The 21700-nt window shown below is 40.0% G+C and overlaps 1 protein-coding gene across 4 annotated transcripts in view; it reads left to right on the top strand.

The window, feature by feature from the left end:
• The window catches only part of TNS1 (tensin 1), a 403399-nt gene that overhangs the window by 274231 nt on the left and 107468 nt on the right, over positions 1-21700 (top strand). For all 4 annotated transcript variants that reach the window (XM_053698119.1, XM_053698118.1, XM_053698117.1 and 1 more), the window contains one exon: positions 18227-19990. In XM_053698119.1, coding sequence (XP_053554094.1) covers positions 18227-19990 — 1764 coding nt within the window. The remainder of the gene's footprint in view (positions 1-18226; positions 19991-21700) is intronic.

The following is a 21700-nucleotide window of genomic DNA, read 5'->3' as shown; positions in this document are numbered from 1 at the left end:
TTAATCACATATTTCACTATTATACTGACAACATAGGCTATTTAATGTAACAAAGGCTTAATGTACTATAAATATGAGTGGTCTGATTCTCTAGAGCGAAAATGTGAAGCTGACGAGCAAACCACACTCAGTTAAATATTAAAATAACCTCTTTACACATTATGATCACACATTCTGTCCTTGGCTAGGTCTTTTGCATACTTGTTTATAAGTAAAAAATACAAGCTTGTCAGTTTACATATAACTTGTGGAATCACTAGTTAGACATCTAATCATTAGACTTTTGCCCAGGCTGTATCTCATGCATAAAATATGTTTGCTGTTTTGTTTTAAATAAAGTTATGAAATGACCATGGGAGGAGGAGCTATGCTAATGGGGTGCTTATATGTCAAATCAAATTATATGTTGCTAAGAAACTGTTTTAATCCTTGAACTATACCATGGTACTATACAATGGTATCATAGTTATTAATAATGTAACCCTTCTTCTGTCAGGGGAGCAGCAATGCATCCAGTGCCATGTGTTATATCACAGTTTTGAATATAATGGGTTAATACTTTTAATTTGAGGAATTGTTTCCATTTCCTTCTAAATGTCCTTAGTGTTCATATATATTAATTCTCACTCAGCACAGTAGTATAATTTCAAGGTTATGCTACTAGCTTCAGAAGTGTTTTATAATGTCCGTAAGTGCAGTCCCGGGTCAGTATTACCCTATAGCAGGTGCCACACCATAGCCTTCCAATGTGCCTTAGTCCTTGGGTCTTCTATAGTTTTAACGGAGCATCAGAAGCCCAGCAAATTATTTCCCTGAGCAGCTGCAGCCGCCCTCAGACATCTCCTTCACTATTTTTATGTTCTCGCTAGCTATTTTTATTCTATACTATTGATCCCTGTGACACAGAACAAGAGGCGGTACATACCAGTAATGCTTTTTCATCCTCTCTATCACTGTGTTCATTTATTATTCATGTGTAGGTTATGTAATTGCGCCCCCGATTCTTTGTATCTACTGATTAACCTCTTAAGGACATATGACGGAATGTTTCCGTCATAAAACAATTGAGCAAACTGAAATCTGTGTTCTTAAAGGGTTAAACTGTGCAGCCGCTTTATCATGGGTTTTTTTTTTGCATTGCTTTCTCTGCACAATCATGTGAACTTTTAGGCTTGTCCAGTTATCTCGGTTTTGAAGGTTTTGAATAAACAGAGATAGAACCTCACAAACATCCTTTTTGCACTGTATTTGTTATGCAGCTTTCTACAGGATTTGGAAAAAAAACATGAAGCTGATTCCCAAAACATCAGCCAGTGTTTACTTTTATGTCTGTGGTCTTAGCTCTGTCGATAGCCTCAAATCCATCCATTTCCTTGCTTGCTTCTGTCTATAGAATACATTTGTTTTAAGTCATGATTGGGGCAGCTATTCTTTTCTATTTATTTTTTTGTTTAACTTACACCCTTCTGTAATGTGCTTGACAGGGCTGCTGCTTGAGATATGTTTACAGGAAAGCCAGTTGTGTGTAATGAAATTTGGGTGGATGTTTTTTGCCGTTAACATCTTCTCTCACCTCCACCCTTAGAAATGGTGTGAATCATCTTGCTCAATCCTTCCCAGAGGGTATAAAAATATCACTGCTCCTCACTTGCCAGACCATTGGGGATTTGGGTGTGGCAATATGAGTCATAGCTTGTCTGTGACAACACATCAAAAGTACATTTCACCACAAAAAGGGGTTGAAAAGGCATTACGTTTTGTTCTTGTAAAAAATATATACATATTTATATAGTTTTTATTGTGAGTGCACACATATGCAAATTGTCATCAGTTTATGAGGTTGTGGTATACAGTGACATATTGCCAGCCTTTTTTTTCCACCAGGCCAGCCCATCCCTAAAGTAGTTTTAGAATAAGATTGAACCCTATGTAGCCTCCCTTGCAGCTGTGATTATCTTCCCTCTAATCACTCCAGTTAAAGGGACACTATCATGTAATTGTATGATGATTAATAAGCAAAATGTGATTAATAAATTATTCTTTAAAGAAAATATTTATTTTTTAATTTTCTGTGAATTTTTAGACTGTTAAATTTACCTATCTTTTAAATGTTTTTGTTTTGCTTGTTAATATTTAGACATGTTATAGTAAATGCACTTTGTGTCTCACAACAGATCCAGACATAAAGGGAGTCGGGACAGTCTAGTCAAAATGAATCTTTCATGATTTAGATAGGGCATGCAATTTTAAACATCATTTCCAATTTACTTTTATCATCAAATTTGCTTTTTTCTCTTGGTATTCTTTGTTGACAGCTAAACCTAGGTATGTACAAACTAATTTCTAAGCCCTTTAAAGCTGCCTCTTATCTCAGTGCATTTTGAATTTTTTTTACAGATAGACAGCACTAGTTCATGTGTGCTATATAGCTAACATTCACCTAGATTACGAGTTTTGAGCGCTATAGGGAAAGTAAAGAACATCACAAAAGTGGCGTTATTTAATTCCCTATAGCGCTGCTATTACAAGTTTAAAAAAACACTGCTTGTGCGGGCGATATGGAGATTTTAAGCTCCATACCGCTCCCAAAACAAGCTCTGTGTTTGACGTGCTCGTGCACGCTTTCCCCTATAGACATCAATGGGGATAGCCAGCAAAAAAAACTAACACCTTCGATCGTGGAAACAAAAGATACGTAACGCAGCCTCACTGATGTCTATGGGGAAATAAAAATACAGTTTAAACCTAACACCCTAACATAAACCAAATGTCTAAACACCCCTAATCTGCTGCCCCCAACATTGCTGACGCCTGCCTACAGTTATTAACCCCTAATCTGCCACTCTCGATATCGCCTCTACCTAAATAAATTAACCCTTAATCTGCCGCTCCCAATATCGCTGTCACTATACTACATTTATTAACCCCTAAACCACCAGCCCCCCACATCGCAACAAGCTAAATTAAACTATATTAACCCCTAAACCTAACCCTAACCCTAACGTAACCCTAACCCTAACATCCCCTAACTTCATTTAGCTAAATTAAATTTACAATTATTAACTAAATAAACCTAATAACCCCTAAACTGCCAGCCCCCCACATCACAACAAGCTAAATTAAAATATATTAACCCCTAAACCTAACCCTAACCCCCCCTAACTTTAATTAAATTAGATCTAAATTAAATTTACAATTATTAACTAAATAATACCTAGTTAAAACTAAATACATACTTACCTGTGAAATAAAACCTAAGGTAGCTACAATCAAACTAATAGTTATATTGTATCTAGCTTAGGTTTTATTTTTATTTCACAGGTAAGTTTGTATTTATTTTAACTAGGTAGACTAGTTAGTAAATAGTTATTAACTATTTAATAACTACCTAGTTAAAATAAATACAAACTTACATGTGAAATAAAACCTCTACTACCTTACACTAAAACCTACCATTACAAAAAATAAAAAAACTACCATTACTAAAAATAAAAAAACCTACCAATAAAAAAAATAAAACAACAAAATTATCCAAAAAAATAAAGATTAATCCTATTCTAATACCCTTAAAAAACAAAATAAAAAACCTACTCTAGAATAAACTACCAAGGGCCCTTAAAAGGGCCTTTTGTAGGGCATTGCCCTGAGTTAAACAGCTCTTTTACTCCAAAAAAAATACAAACACCCCTTAACACTATACAAACCCCACCCCCCAAACTACCAAGAGCCCTTAAAAGGGCCTTTTGTAGGGCATTGCCCTGAGATAAACAGCTCTTTTACGCCAACAAAATACAAACATCCCCTAACACTATACAAGCCCCCACCGCTCAAACTACCAAGGGCCCTTAAAATGACCTTTTGGGGGGCCCATAAAAGGGCCTTTTGTAGGGTCCCCTAACACTATACAAAACCCCACCCCCAAACTACCAAGGTCCCTTAAAAAGGCCTTTTGGGGGGCCCTTAAAAGGCCTTTTGTTGGGCATTGCCCTCAGATAAACAGCTCTTTTACTTCCCCCAAAAAACAAACACCCCCTAAAAATATACATTACACAAAATAACAAACAAATTATCAAAAATAAAAAAATATTCCTATTCTAATACCCATAAAAAAACCACCACAAAATAAAAAACCTAATCTAGAATAAAATACCAATGGCCCTTAAAAGGGCTTTTTGTGGGGCATTGCCCCAAAGATATCAGCTCTTTTACTTGTAAAAGAAATACAAACACCCCCTCAACAGTAAAACCCACCACCCAACCAACCCCCCAAATAAAAAAACTATCTAAAATAACCTAAGCTACCCATTGCCCTGAAAAGGGCATTTGTATGGGCATTGCCCTTAAAAGGGCATTTAGCTCTTTTACTGCCCATGCCCTAAACTAAAAAATAAAACCCATCCAATAAACCCTTAAAAAACCCTTAAAGCCCTGACTATCCACTTACGGTTTTTGAAGTCCCGTTTGAACGATCTTCATCCAGCCTGCGAAGTCCTCATCCATGCGGCAAGAAGTCTTCATCCAGACGGCCTCTTCTATCTAATTTCGAATTAGCCAATAGAATGAGAGCTGCTTAAATCCTATTGGCTGGTTTGAACAGCAAATAGGATTTTAGCAGCCCTAATTCCTATTGGCTGATTCAAATTTTTTAGCCAATAGGAATGCACGGGATGCCATCTTGAATCGCGTCCCTTGCATTGATGATTCAGTGTACGTCGGCGACCATATGAAGAGTATGCTCTGCACCGGATGTCTTCAGGATGGACCCGCTCCGGCTGGATGAAGATCGAAGAGGCCGTCTGAATGAAAACTTCTTGCCACCTGGATGAGGACTTCGAAGGCTGGATGAAGATAGAAGAGGCCGCCTGGATGAAGACTTCTTGCCACATGGATGAGGACTTCGCTGGTTGGATGAAGATCGTTCAAGTGGGACTTGAACCCCCATAGAAGTCAATGAAGCATGAAAAGTGGAAAGAAAACTTAACACCCTAATCGCATGCAAACCTGATCGCATTTTCTCAAGTGCACTAATCCAACATAAAAATATAAATATTTCATATTTCAGTGTTCGTCACATAGAAGGATATTTTTTTTTTTCTAAATACATATTTCTATATATATGTGATGATGGTAAAATATATACATAAATAAACTGTGTATATATATATATATATGTATGTATGTATGTATGTATATATATATATATATATATATATATATATACAGCATCTCACAAAAGTGAGTACACCCCTCACATTTTTGTAAATATTTTATTTTATCTTTTCATGTGACAACATTGAAGAAATGACACTTTGCTACAATGTAAAGTAGTGAGTGTACAGCCTGTATAACAGTGTAAATTTGCTGTCCCCTCAAAATAACGCAACACACAGCCATTAATGTCGAAACTGTTGGCAACAAAAGTGAGTACACCCCTAAGTGGAAATGTCCAAATTGGGCCCAAAATGTCAATATTTTGTGTTGGCCACAATTTCTTTTCCAGCACTGCCTTAACCCTCTTGGACATGGAGTTCACAAGAGCTTCACAGGTTGCCACTGGAGTCCTCTTCCACTCCTCCATGACAATATCACAGAGCTGATAGATGTTAGAGACCTTACGCTTCCCCACCTTCCGTTTGAGTATGCCCCACAGATGCTCAATAGGGTTTAATTCTGGAGACATGCTTGGCCAGTCCATCACCTTTACCCTCAGCTTCTTTAGCAAGGCAGTGGTCGTCTTGGAGGTTTTTTTTGGGGGTCGTTATCATGGTGGAATACTGCCCTGTGGCCCAGTCTCATGCTGGAGGGGATCATGCTCTGCTTCAGTATGTCACAGAACATGTTGGCATTCATGGTTCCCTCAATGAACTGTAGCTCCCCAGTGCTGACAGCACTCATGCAGGCCCAGACCATGACACTCCCACCACCATGCTTTACTGTAGGAAAGACAGACTTGACTTTGTACTCTTCATCTGGTTGCCGCCACACACGCTTGACACCATCTGAACCAAATAAGTTCATTTTGGTCTCATTAGACCACAGGATATGGTTCCAGTAATCCATGTCTTTCGTCTGCTTGTCTTCAGCAAACTGTTTGTGGGCTTTATTGTGCATAGAAGAGGCTTCCTTCTGGGACGACAGCCATGCAGACCAATTTGATGCAGTGTGCGGGGTATGGTCTGAGCACTGACAGGCTGACCCCCAACCCCTTCAACCTCTGCAGCAATGCTGGAAGCACTCATACATCTATTTCCGAAAGACAACCTCTGGATATGACGCTGAGCACGTGCACTCAACTTCTTTGGTCGACCATGGCGAGGACTGTTCTGAGTGGAACCTGTCCTGTTAAACCACTCTATGGTCTTTCCCACCGTGTTGCAGCTCAGTTTCAGGGTCTTGGCAATCTTCTTATAGCCTAGGCCATCTTTATGTAGAGCAACAATTATTTTTTTTAGATCCTCAGTTTTCTTTGCCATGAGGTGCCATGTTGAACTTCCAGTGACAAGTATGAGGTGTGAGAGTGATAACACTAAATTTAACACACCTGCTCCCCATTAACACCTGAGACCTTGTAACACTTACGAGTCACATGACACCAGGGAGGGAAAATGACTAATTTGGCCCAATATGGACATTTCCACTTAGGGGTGTACTCACTTTTTTGCCAACGGTTTAGACATTAATGGCTGTGTGTTGAGTTATTTTGAGGGTACAGCAAATTTACACTGTTATACAGGCTGTATACTCACTACTTTACATTGTAGCAAAGTGTCATGTCTTCAGTGTTGTCACATGAAAAGATATAATAAAATATTTACAAAAATGTGAGGCGTGTACTCACTTTTGTGAGATACTGTATATATATATATATATATATATATATATATATATAAATATATATATATATACATACATATAATTATAGGTATAAATATATACATGTACAGGGAGTGCAGAATTATTAGGCAAATGAGTATTTTGACCACATCATCCTCTTTATGCATGTTGTCTTAATCCAAGCTGTATAGGCTCGAAAGCCTACTACCAATTAAGCATATTAGGTGATGTGCATCTCTGTAATGAGAAGGGGTGTGGTCTAATGACATCAACACCCTATATCAGGTGTGCATAATTATTAGGCAACTTCCTTTCCTTTGGCAAAATGGGTCAAAAGAAGGACTTGACAGGCTCAGAAAAGTCAAAAATAGTGAGATATCTTGCAGAGGGATGCAGCACTCTTAAAATTGCAAAGCTTCTGAAGCGTGATCATCGAACAATCAAGCGTTTCATTCAAAATAGTCAACAGGGTCGCAAGAAGCGTGTGGAAAAACCAAGGCGCAAAATAACTGCCCATGAACTGAGAAAAGTCAAGCGTGCAGCTGCCAAGATGCCACTTGCCACAAGTTTGACCATATTTCAGAGCTGCAACATCACTGGAGTGCCCAAAAGCACAAGGTGTGCAATACTCAGAGACATGGCCAAGGTAAGAAAGGCTGAAAGACGACCACCACTGAACAAGATACACAAGCTGAAATGTCAAGACTGGGCCAAGAAATATCTCAAGACTGATTTTTCTAAGGTTTTATGGACTGATGAAATGAGAGTGAGTCTTGATGGGCCAGATGGATGGGCCAGTGGCTGGATTGGTAAAGGGCAGAGAGCTCCAGTCCGACTCAGACGCCAGCAAGGTGGAGGTGGAGTACTGGTTTGGGCTGGTATCATCAAATATGAGCTTGTGGGGCCTTTTCGGGTTGAGGATGGAGTTAAGCTCAACTCCCAGTCCTACTGCCAGTTTCTGGAAGACACCTTCTTCAAGCAGTGGTACAGGAAGAAGTCTGCATCCTTCAAGAAAAACATGATTTTCATGCAGGACAATGCTCCATCACACGCGTCCAAGTACTCCACAGCGTGGCTGGCAAGAAAGGGTATAAAAGAAGAAAATCTAATGACATGGCCTCCTTGTTCACCTGATCTGAACCCCATTGAGAACCTGTGGTCCATCATCAAATGTGAGATTTGCAAGGAGGGAAAACAGTACAACTCTCTGAACAGTGTCTGGGAGGCTGTGGTTGCTGCTGCACGCAATGTTGATGGTGAACAGATCAAAACACTGACAGAATCCATGGATGGCAGGCTTTTGAGTGTCCTTGCAAAGAAAGGTGGCTATATTGGTCACTGATTTGTTTTTGTTTTGTTTTTGAATGTCAGAAATGTATATTTGTGAATGTTGAGATTTTATATTGGTTTCACTGGTAAAAATAAATAATTGAAATGGGTATATATTTGTTTTTTGTTAAGTTGCCTAATAATTATGTACAGTAATAGTCACCTGCACACACAGATATCCCCCTAAAATAGCTATAACTAAAAACAAACTAAAAACTACTTCCAAAACTATTCAGCTTTGATATTAATGAGTTTTTTGGGTTCATTGAGAACATGGTGGTTGTTTAATAATAAAATTAATCCTCAAAAATACAACTTGCCTAATAATTCTGCACTCCCTGTATATATATATATATATATATATATATATATATATATATATATATATATATATATAGTTACAAACTTTAATAAATTTGAATATTGCATAAATATGTTTTTAAAGGTTTTCAGCTACTTGACTGCAAAGGGCTCCAATGGACTTGCATATAAATATGAACATATGTGTGTGCATATGTATTTATGTGTTAGCTAGACAGTGCTAGTTCATGTCTGCCATATAGATGACATTGTGCTTATTCCCATGGAGAATGATAATGGTTATAAAAGAACTAGCACTGATTGGCTAAAATGAAAGATTGTAAAAAGCACTGCGATAAGGTGCACAGGTAAAAAGTATATTTATATAACAATGATGGTTATGTAAAAACTGAGGAATAATACAGTGATTATTTATCTTTTTAAATAACCGTTTTCAAGTAAACTGTACCATAAAGCAAACTGCATGGGATCGTGGCCTTAGTTAGCAAGGAACATTCTTAACTTCTCAATGACCAATGACAGAATTATTGACAATTGAGCAAACTGAAGCAGTGTCCTTAAGGGGTTAAATAATAAAACAATCAATCCCGATTAGAGCATGTTATTATTGCATTAGCATATTTTTTAAATACTCTTTTAACACAATTAATGTAATTGCAACATTCTTTAGCAAACATCTGCACATACAGACCCTAAAGTGAGTGTCTGAAGAACCAGTGGCAGTTTCTTTAAATGTCTATATTTTTCTCAGTCTGTTGGATAGAAGCCAGGAAGCTCTTCCCCAATTTTCTTGCTTAGAAAGCTTGTCTTGTAACAAAAAACCACAGTGTGGGCTGGTGGTAGAGAAATGCCAGATCAGTCTTGTATGGTATCTGATGTTTTTGTTTTTTTTAATAGTAACCAAAATCAGTTTGTTTAACATTTGGCAGTAATGTAAATAAATAAATGGTAGCTAAAGAGTAGTTTCTACATGGAGAGACAATGAGAATTATTTGTCAAAATATGCCCACTTAGGGGAAGTTATTTTATAAGTATTTTATCAAACATTACTCTAATAAATAAACCTGGTTTTGATAATCACTCTGAATTGTGATACTTTGTATGCAGGACATTAGCATTCTTGTGAACTGCTGGTGCAATGCAGCCCCCTGCATATTCGCGGACAATTGGCCGTTAGCAGGGGGTGTCAATCAACCCGATCATTTTTGATCAAGTTGATTTTTGTCCACGGCCTCAGAGCAGGCGGACAAGTTATTGAGCTGGTCTTTAGAAACAAGGGGCATCAAGCTCCATACAGAGCTTGATAAATCGGCCCCAAAGAGTTCACTGAAAAATATGCAATAAGCCACCAATATCATTCAGTGGGCACTGTATGTGACCCAAAGTCCTAAATAAGGTTTCACAGTACTTTTAACCCATATATTGGTTGTACAGCAAATCTTGAACTCCACAGTGTGATAAAGTAGATTATGCATAATATTGTTCTTTAGGGCTACAAAATACAGTACAATTTGTCTTGTTACATGGAAAAAGCTAGATGTGATCTGTAGGGGAAGGCACAAAGGGTTACTTGCAGCCCCTTATCCAGCATTTGCCAACTACTGTATAATTCAGTCGTGAATAATGAAGCAGATCTTACGTTTATTCCCTTCAAACATTTTTCTGGAACTCATAAATTAGAAAAATGATTAATTGCCCGGTGTAGGCACAAAACGCGTCAGGTGTTTTACAAGTTTCATGCTCCCGTTTGTTTGAATAAAGGACTAGATTTTACACTCCATGAGTGCCAGCCATTTTCCTTTTTTCTATTTTGACTTACGGAAGGCTCATCCGTTACGATTGCACCCCGCAGCAGCATGTAAGTTGTGGTTTTCCCTTCCCTGTTTACAGTTCTGGCATCATGGTAATGTTGCAGTTCATTTGTAGCAGTTGCACTGGAGTTGGAACTCATACATTAACCTATTTTTTCTAAACTGTTTGCATACATTCCACTCTTCTTGAATAGGTTGTACCTTAGAGGAAATCATTAGTCAGAACATACAATTTAAAAAAAAACATTCAAATTTACTTCTGTTATCTAATTTACCTCTTTTTTGGTTTTCCGTAATAAAACAGAGCTTACTTCCATGATAGCATATCTAGGTAGGCTCACGAGGGTGCACATGTTTCAAGACTTTGGGGCCGAATTATCAAGTGTCTGGAGGACATGATCCACTGTAGCAAATCACATCCGCCAGACATCGATACGCTGTCTGAATTTATCATTGCACAAGCAGGGGGTGTCAATCAACCCGATCGTATTCGATCAGGCGGATTGATGTCCGTTGCCTCAGAGGAGGCATACGAGTTAAGGAGCAGCGCCTTAAGAACGCTGCTTCTTAACACCTGTTTCTGGCTGTAATGCTCGTGGGATACTCCTCTATCAGACCAAACTCGGCCAGTAGTCTTGTTATCCCGGCGTCGAGCCGGAATGGTAGGGAATATCCCAGAGCAGAGAAAGATAAAGAGATGAGGAGAGCGGCACTCACCAAAGGCAGGACAGTCCCCAGCAGTAACAGGAGCAGTCCAAAGATAAACCACTTGAAAAGTCAGGCAGGCAGGGTTTGGCAACAGTAAAGCAGTCCAAGGGCATACCACTAGAATGGTCAGGCAGGGTTTGGCAACAGTAAAGCAGTCCAAGGACACACCAATAGAATGGTCAGACAGGCAGGGTTTGGCAACAGTAAAGCAATCCAGCAGTTTAAAGGTTAAGGAAGGTAGAGTAGTCAGGCAGGCACGTTCAGTAACGATAAGAGGCACAGGAGAGAATGATCTGTCACACCCAGGAGCACACAAGGCAACACCTATACTTGGGCAGTGACAGATCGTTCCTCCCAGATTCAAATAGCCGACACTGCCCCTGACAACGAGCAGAGAAGATGCAGCGCCCCTAGCAATGGCTAGAGCGGCGCGGCGTGACATAGCCCATGGCTAGCACAGGGATGCGTAGGTTCAGAGGTACAAAGAGGATATCAGAGGCCATGGGGGCACCAGGAGGTTTACTAGACTGGGCTCGTTGCAATCTTTGCAGAAGGGAGGTATTGAGTTGAGCAACCACACAGGAAGGGAGTATAATGTGTTCGATAGGAGCTTCTGAGGAATCATTTGAGTGAGGGAACTGACGGGAAAGGGCATCCGCCTTCTTGTTCTTGGTTCCAGGAAGATAAGAGACCACAAAGTTTAAACAGGAAAAGAATAAGACCCACCTGGCCTGTCAAGGATTGAGTCGATGAGCAGTCTCTAGGTAAGTCAGATTCTTGTGGTCGGTGAGAATCTGAATAGGATTGGCGGTGCCCTCTAACCAGTGATGCCATTCAGTCAAGGCCATCTTAATGGCTAAGAGTTCACAATTACCCACATCGTAGTTCCTTTCAGCAGGAGTAAAGCGTTTAAAAAAAAGGCTACAGGGTGTGACTTGGAAGTCAAGGGGTCCCTCTGGGTAAGAACTGCTCCAGCCCCTATCTCAAAGGCATCAACTTCTAAAGTGAACTGTAGGTCAGAGTCAGGATGGCGAAGCACAGGAGCTGAACAAAAAGCCTTTTTCAGACAAGAGAAGGCGTTTATGGCCTCAAGAGGCCAAAGTTTACCGTCTTTGTTCTGTTTTGTCAATTCAGTGAGAGGAGCTACTGTTTGAGAAAAGTTCCTTATGAACTTGCGGTAATAATTGGAGAATCCTAAGAACCTCTGCAATTCCTTTATAGAGGTAGATTGTGGCCATTCCAGTACTGACATAACCAAGGAATTGGATTTGCTCCTGATCAAACTCACACTTTTCTAGCTTGGCTACCAAGGAATTCTCTCTGAAGCAAAGAAGCACCTGTCTCACGTGCCTATGATGCTCCTCTAAAGTGGAAGAGAAGACAAGGATATCATCCAGATAAACGATGACAGTGCGGTTGAGGTGGTCACGGAAGACATCTTTGACAAATGCCTGGAATACTGCAGGGACGTTACACTGCCCAAAGGGCATTACTAGGTATTCGTAATGCCCTGATCTTGTGTTAAAGGCGGTCTTCCATTCGTGGCCTGGAAAGATGCGAATTAGATTGTATGCCCCACGTAAGTCCAATTTGGTGAAAAAGCGAGCATCCTGTAGTGAGTCATACAGTTCGGTGATCAATGGTATAGGATAGCGATTCTTGATGGTTATGTTGTTCAAAGCCCTGTAGTCAATGCAGGGTCTGAGCCCACCATCCTTCTTACCAACAAAAAAGAAGCCAGTCCCAGCAGGAGAGGAGGAAGGGCGAATGAACCCTTTAGCTAGGTTCTCCTGGATGTACTCCTCCATGGATTTGGTTTCAGCCTTGGAGAGAGGATAAGTCCTCTCCTTAGGAAGTGGGGCTCTGGGAAAGAGGTCGATCTTGCAGTCATAAGGACGGTGGGGTGGCAGCACGTCGGCTGCTTTTTTCCTCGAAGATGTCCGCAAAGTCCATGTATACTGAAGGAAGGTTTGAAGGAATCTGTATACTGGCTATGGGAATACAGGGCAGAGGAGTGACTTTAGCAAGGCAGGAGTAGAAACAGGAGGTACCCCAGGAGGCCAGTTGTCCCTCAGCGCAGTCGAACTGTGGATTGTGTAACCTAAGCCAAGGAAGACCATGGATGACAGGCTGTGCTGGGGAATGAATGACCTCAAATTGCTGCTGTTCAGAGTGGAGGACTCCCACAGTCAGGGTCAGGGGTGCTGACTCAAAATGGATCATGCCTGAACCAAGGGGGGTGCCATCCAGGGTGGTTATTTTGAGACAATGTCTTTTCTGCAGAAGAGGCAAACCAGCTTGAATCATAAAACGGTGATCCTGGAAGTTTCCAGCTGTCCCTGAATCAATGAAGGCTTGAGTGTGGACAGTATTCTGAAGGAAGGTAAGAGTAACGGGTACCAGGATTTGAGAGGAGTGAGGGGGTTTTGTTGAGACCATGCTTAGAGGTACCCCAGCATTATCCCCTAAGCATTGGCTTTTTCCGGCCGAATGTCACAGTCCTTCAGTTGGTGGGTGTTAGATCCACAATAAAAACATAGTCTCAGTCTCCTTCTTCTCTGTCTTTTAGACTCTGAAGGTTTGAAGGAGGAGAGATCCATGGGTTCCTCTACTGAGGTAACTGGAGTAGCTGAAGGGGCAGCGGTTGCTGCCGAAACTGGGTGAACAGGAGGTCGGGAGGGAAGGACCCTCCTAGTTCTATCTCTATCGGCTTGCCTTTCCTGAAAGCGAGAGTCCAGATTGATACAAAGTGCTATGAAATCATGCAAAGAACAAGGAATATTACGATCAGTGAGTTCATCTTTGATGCGTTCATGGAGACCCCTCCTAAAGGCTGCCTTGAGAGCACTGCCATCCCAAGTGGTTTCCAGTGCCAAGGTGCCGAACTCAATGGCAAACTGTGCCACAGTTTTACTGCCTTGGCGGAGATCCAGGAGCGAACATTCCGCAGTAGAGGTATGGCCAGAAGTCCCAAACACAGAGGACAAAGCAGAAATTATCTCATCAGCATCAAGTAGGAGTGTAGCATTCAGTTCCAGAAGTGGAGAAACCCTGGCTAGAGCTTTGTCCTTTAGCAAGGAAATGACAAAGATGACCCTTGACTGATGAGACTGGAAGGTGTGAGGATCATTGCGGAAGTGCAGCCTGCATTGGTTTAGAAAGCCCCTACAGTCAGTGGTACCGTCATACTTGTCAAGCAAGGGTATATGGGGTATGCTTCCAGAAGTGGAGGAAGAAGCCACAGCACTGGGAGCAGGGGCTGGTGGTGTAGCAACAGGGGTGGCATCCCTTGCTGCAACTAGTAAGGAGAGTTGAGCGGTAATAGCCTCTAGCTTGGAATCCATATTCTGTAACTGTGTGGTATGGGTTCTCAACATCTGTCCCTGGAGATAAACAGCTCGTGCCACCTCATCTGGCTGCATGGCCCAAGTATAATGTAATGCTTGTGGGATACTCCTCTATCAGACCGAACTCGGCCAGTAGTCTTGTTATCCCGGCGTCAAGCCAGAATGATAGGGAATATCCCAGAGCAGAGAAAGATAAAGAGATGAGGAGAGCGGCACTCACCACAGGCAGGACAGTCCCCAGTGGTAACAGGAGCAGTCCAAAGATAAACCACTTGAAAAGTCAGCAAGGCAGGGTTTGGCAACAGTAAAGCAGTCCAAGGGCACACCACTAGAATGGTCAGTCAGGCAGGGTTTGGCAACAGTAAAGCAGTCCAAGGGCACACCACTAGAATGGTCAGGCAGGCAGGGTTTGGCAACAGTAAAGCAATCCAGCAGTGTAAGGGTTAAGGAAGGTAGAGTAGTCAGGCAGGCAGGTTCAGCAACAGCAAACAATCCAGTAGTTCAAGGGTTAAGGTAGGTAAAGTAGTCAGGCAGGCAGGTTCAGTAACGATAAGAGGCACAGGAGAGAACGATCTGTCACACCCAGGAGCACACAAGGCAACACCTATACTTGGGCAGTGAAAGATCGTTCCTCCCAGATTCAAATATCATTTGGTATCTACTGTTAAATGTAGATCCTTTCCATGGGTTTGCCCAGAAATGTGTACATGGGCAGTATTTGTCGCAACATTATTAACAATGTTATACAAAGGGGTCGATTTATCACGGCCCAAATAGGACCGTATACCACTGTTTCCGGGCCAGCCTTCAGGCTCGCCGGCAACACCTAAACTTGGGCAGTTACAGATCATTCCTCCCAGATTCAAATAGGCGCAGATTCGCGCCTCAGAGGTCCGCCCGGCATCTGGAGCGTGCGGTGATGACGTCAGCGCCGCACGCATCCAGAGCCGACACTGCCCCTGACAACGAGCAGAGAAGGAGATGCCACGCCCCTAGCAATGGCTAGAGCAGCGCGGAAACAATGGTATAGGGCCCCATTTGGGCCGTTATAAATCGACCCCTTTGTATAACATTGTTACTAATGTTGCGACAAATACTGCCCATGTACACATTTCTGGGCAAACCCAATGAAAGGATCTACATTTAACAGTGGATACCAAATGACAGAAATGAATTTGAATAACAAAAGTATGTTGTATCTAAATCATGGAAAGTTTAATTTTGACTTCCCTTTAATTCTATACTTTTATAGATTCTCCAGATAGAAATTAGAACTAAATAATGATTTTTTTTTATATTTAATATTAAAGGGATAGGAAGGGCAAAATCAACCATTATGTCATTGCTTAGTGTTTTGTATAATAATAATTTGATCAAATACCTTCCGTTTTCTATTCCTATCTGTTTCAACACTCTCTTCAGGGAAAAGTGCCTTAGCCAATCACAGTGTGAAACCTAGGTTCTATGGATCACCACATAATCTCCCATGCAGGTTAGGGATGTTTAAATTACCCATGCGCTAACATCTTTTGAAGACCTGGCAAAAGTCTTCAAAAATGGTGGTGCTCATGCATGAGCTTTAGTGCGCTTGAGTTAGGGGTGCGCGCCGGATTAATTTAAACATAATAATTTGAAGGAATTGATAGGCGTTTTTCAGCGTGTCTGACAGCCTGTATTTGTGGGTTGACATTGGAGATAACATTTTATATCTTTTAAACATGTTAGGGGTTTCATCTCAAAATAAGTTTGAATTTTTTAATATGACTTTTCTAATCCTTTAAAGTGTTTCTATACTCGACTGTTTGCTTGTATTATATATAAATGACAGAGGGCAACAAGAATAGCTAGGTTAGGTAAACATTATGCGCTGATACATGGCGTATTCAGTTCCACTCTAATTAAATACAGTGAAGGTGTTTCATTTTGGAATTGTTCATAACATCTCATTTGTGCTCTTGCAATCCTGGTAAATGTAGGTCACTGACCTATATTTACTAATAATTTAATACCCCACTGACACCAATTTCTATTTCATTTTTTGTACGTTTTCATTTGCTAGTGTTCACATAGAGGAACATAACCTGTGCAAAGTTGCCAAACACAAATTATAACCAACTTCAGAGCAGCAATGCACTATTGGGCTTAGCTGAACGCATATGGTGACCCAATGACAAAAGGGATATTTGCATAGCCATCAATCACCAGCTACCTCCCAGTAGTGCATTCCTGCTCCTGACCCTACATTTGCATTTTAATAAATAAGACCAAGAGTGTGAAGTACATTTGATAACAGAAGTAAAGTAGCTTAAAATTGCATGATCTGAATTATTTATTGACTTTCACGTATCTTCAAACACATCTAAATATGGCGTCTGTATTGTTAATTAGTGTTTTTTATAAAGCAACAAATTAGTTTGTATATTCCTAAGGCAAAGATTTTGATAAAGCCAGGATTCGGCAAAACATTTTAAGGGGGAATAAGGGCTAATGGGAACCCTTTTTTTTTTTTTTTTAAACTATGAGGTGATTTGAAATATAGATTCCAAATTTATCAACATATTAATTTAATCTTGCTTTACAAACGAAGCAACACTTTCATTATTATAAGAAAATCAAATTACTTAGATATCATATTTGTGCTAGTAGTACTTAAAACACTGTTTTTCAAACATGTCCCCAACAGGTCAGATTTTAAGGATTACCTTGGATGAGAGCTGGTAAAATGTCACAATATCTAAAACCAGCAGAACACTCATTAATATAATAGACAACGACAGCACTTAGCTAATTGTTTAAGAGAATAATATTATGTCTCTTCGTTGGGCAGATCAAATTACAATCATTTTAAGAAATAAGGGACCAGAATGGATGTTCCCTGTATGCTATTACATTATAGATACGGTTCATCTGCCCAATATTGAAGATAATTTACAATATTCTCACATCACCCTGTGTATTAAGAAAATTGTATTTTTCACAATCACGGCAGTGCTTTTTAAAGTTTCACCCATTTTTTAAATCTTGTGTCTTTTAACAAAGATTATGTTTTTTTTTTTTCGTACACCAACACATACTCATTGTATAAGGACCCAGAGTGCTTAAAGGGGTTTTCTAAATGAACATTGTAAAAACCTTACTCACAACACTTTATTGCTCAAAAAGATAGCAAAATATTAATGTCACTAAATTTGTGACTTTTTGTCTCTGACTTGAAAAACTCAAGTATGAGCTGGTCCTCACTATTATTAAAAGTAGTGCCTTTGGCTTTCATCAAGCACATTTCTAAGGCAAATCTAATTTGTCATCAATAATGGTGTCTACGTTATTTACTGCATGATTAGTTACAATCCTTACTAACAAGACCTTGTTCCCCTTGAGGGATCTCCATAGATAACAGGCTTTTTGTGACTCATAATTCCAATCTGTGGTTATGACTGCTAATTGATTATCATATGTTGTGTATATTGCATGCCAAAAAAAACCTATTTGTCAATGCATTAAAACAATTTGTTATTGAAGTCACAGGCTGAACGCGGTTAGTTAAAGTGCTTGGATCAGGGACAGAATACTGTGGGTTAGAAGTGATGGAGTTTAAATTAGCAGTATATTAGATTTATGAACTAATATTTGTTTTCTTGAGGAATTTTAATGCATTCATTGTGCTCTTAGAGATTAATATTCGATCAAGTGCAGAACACTAAGAGTTTTTAGGAGACATTTTGGCTTTCTAAAGTCTGCATAGATGTTATAATAAGCTTATGATTTAGCATCTTTTAGATTAACATTATTATATTGTTGTGGTTACTGTTTAATCAATCAAGTGATCTTTCTTAAACTTCTGAAGTAACAATATTATGTTATCTCTCAACTTTACAGAAGTTGTACATACTCAAGGACCATTGGATGGGAGTCTGTACGCCAAAGTGAAAAAGAAAGACTCCACGAACGGGAGTACCAGCACAGTTAATGCAACTACTATTCCTTTGTCTGCTGCACCCAATCATATTGAACACACCCTATCAGTGAGCAGCGACTCTGGCAACTCAACAGCTTCAACAAAAACAGATAAGACAGATGAGCAAGCAGCCATTACAGTTGCCAGCCAAGGGTTAACACCCGAGGAAAAGCAAGAACTTGAACGACTTCTAAGTGGTTTTGGGTTAGAGACTGAAGCACAGATGCACAACTTAAATCCAGGCACATCCATAGCAGGGGGGATGCTTCATGTGGTGCCAGCACAGGTGCATGTCAATGGTGACAGCACATCCCCACCAGCTGACCGTGAGACCGACATTCTAGATGATGATTTGCCAAATCACGATGTTCACAGTGTTGGAAGTTTGGGCACAATGTCTTCATTTGATGGAACCCCGAACATTAGTGACACTGTTTACCGTGAGTCTCCAAAAACGAACATGTCCTCCATGACAAATGGGCCATCCACCATTAATGGTATAGACAAAATGCATAGATTTGGCTTTAATGGTAAGGAGACCATGATTAATGGTGGTTATCCATACAACAACCAGCATGTCACAAGAAACACTGCAATTCCTCTGTCACAGACTATAGGGAATCAGATGAGACCATCTGCATCTGTCCAGGAAAATCTGGCTCCATATCAAGCCAAAGAACCAGCAAAGACTAACTGGGAACAGCCTCAGCCAGTAACACCAAAGCACTTATACTATTACGAACCAAATGGGATGTACCGTTCTCATTCCTTCACGGCCACAGAGCCAGGAAGATATGAGTCCAGTTCCCAACTACCACAAGCACCAGCCAGAAGTGTTAGCAGCAGAGAGGCAGTACAGAGGGGACTAAATACATGGCAACAGCAGGGTGGAAGCAGACCACCATCTCGTCAGCTGGATGGGGAAATAGAGAATCAAATTATTAGAGAGAGTCCCCAACCAAGCACTTTTCAGACAATGTCTGCAAGTCATAGCATCCCTGAGTTCCCAAAGGTGGCCTCACAAAATGAAATTGAACAATCTATCGAAGCACTTAACATGCTAATGCTTGACCTTGACCCTTCATTCTCTCAAATGCACAAGTCTCAGAGTGTCCCTATTCCCCCGAAAGATGAGAGAACTATGCAAGCACCAGGCTTTATTTCTGCTCAGCCTATGCTGGGGACTTACCAGGCTCAGGTATCTCCACAGATGACATTGCAAAGACCAAGCAATGCTTATGTGCCTACGCCATCTAGCATGGGACAAAACATGACTACTTCTGTAAGCCAGCCTCATATACCTACTGAACAGTATCAAAAAGCATATTCATCTGGAGTACATGAACCAGCTCGGCCTGTTCAACTAGAGAGGACTGTAAATGATTATAGAGAACCTTATACACATGGAGCATATTCTCCTTATGGTTATCATAACCAGCAGCCATCTTCAAGCCTTGTGAGAAGTTTTAGCTATGGCACAAGTGCTACCCCTTCCTCCATTCCACCTTTGTCTTCTTTTATACAAGGGGGTTCTCAACAACCTGTCATCACATCTCCTCCAACTTCTATTGTCACATCCCAACCTCACATCCCACTAAATTATGTTGAGAAAACAGAATCTCCTATTCAAGATCAAGAAGAAGGTAACTACAATTTGGAAGGACTTGTGGCCCACAGAATTGCTGGTAAGCTAAATTCTCTATGTTCTATTCTTTCTGTATAATGTAGCTGAAACAAGATGTTATTTTATCTATAGCAGAGTGAGATATTAAAAATAAAACTACATAGTTGGAGTGCAAACTAATAATTTAATGGTGGTATCCAAAACTGAATTAAGTTCTTTTAATACTATTACATGAGGGTAACAGAGAAATGATATTGCTAAATCAATAATAGGACAGGAAATCTACACCAGATTTAATTTATTAGCTAAAGACCTTAGAAGCAATATGTGTATTCATCTGAGGTTGCATAACTCTTTCTACAAACATTTCATGTATGCTCAAAGTTAAACATTTAAACCATTTCTTTTTGAACCAGTAGTTTGTTTTTCACCACCACTGTACTAATATCAAGCATGTCCTCACTCCACACCACAGAGTATTTAGTCTCTGGGAATCAGCAACATTTGTCATTTAAAGGAATGTTATGATTAGTAAAAGTTCTGGCTAAATATTTAGATGGAAGGTACACAGCGCATGGTCATTACAAATCACCATTGGAACGTAGTGACCACAAACATTGAAGTCAACCAAACATTCCATTAGTATCACTCCATGTCACAGCTGGCTTCCTATGACAGTAAGACTTCATATAGCAAGTAATTATTGCTTTTTATTCCAAAAAGCAAACAGTGTGGCACATCATAAACTTGCATATTAGTAATGATGTCATCACTAGCATCTTCAGACTTGCATGTTCATTACATTACTGGTTGCCATGACATTCTTCATAAACTAAACTTAAACAAAACATTTGTATGCTCTGTTCATTTTTTATGATAGAACGAAGCAGAAATGATCAAATTATAATATTATATTAGTCTATTGTAGATTGTTTATGTTTTAAAAGACTAATTATTTCATATTTATTTTTATATTTTTCTTCACTTTACAGTGAGTTTAAAAAATGCATTACAATAACTACCCATTATTAATTTGTGATTAAAGGGGCAACTAAACATTTATTTTGTTAGGTGTGTAATGCATACACTGCAGAAATTAAATAGCATATATATTTAAAAGAGTGACCATATTGCTATATTAATAAAAGTTTGGCACCCCTGTGGGTTCATGTTTACTTACTCAACAATCCACCCTGAAGCTATTTCTTTGTAGTCAGTGAGTGTTTCAGCCAATCAGAAGCCTTATCTGCTGCCTCTTAAAAAAATGTCATATGTGCTTCTTCTTTATTGTTTCTGCAGCCTCTGTTGCTGAATGAGCTAACTATCTTTCTATGGGGCAAGCAGTATGGCTCCTGGTTTGCTGTAGTGCTCTCTTACTCTACGGAGAAAAAAGAGTCTTCAGGCAAGGGACACTCAGCCATCTAATAAACACATAACAATGAGGGGGCTAACATTCGGCTAGATTACTAGTTGTGCGTTAGGGTAAAAAAGCAGCGTTAAGAGGTCCTAACGCTGCTTTTTTACGCCCGCTGCTATTATGAGTCTTGCAGATTTAGGGGCACCGCACACTTATTTGGCCTTACAGCAAAACGACTTACGTAAACTTCGTAAAGTCTTTTTTCTATGGGATTTCCATAGCGTAGGTATTACGAGTCTGTCCTGGGAGGCCAAAAAGTGAGCGGTACACCCTCTCCTGTCAAGAGTCCTAACTCCTTTAAAAGTCCGTACTTAAAGGGCCATAATACCCAAATGTTTAAACACTTGAAAGTGA

Source organism: Bombina bombina, chromosome 1 (genome assembly GCF_027579735.1).
Source record: "Bombina bombina isolate aBomBom1 chromosome 1, aBomBom1.pri, whole genome shotgun sequence".
In the NCBI taxonomy this organism is placed as follows: Eukaryota; Metazoa; Chordata; class Amphibia; order Anura; family Bombinatoridae; genus Bombina; species Bombina bombina.
Note: the sequence above shows the minus strand (reverse complement) of the source record. Positions and strands in the feature narration are given on the sequence as shown.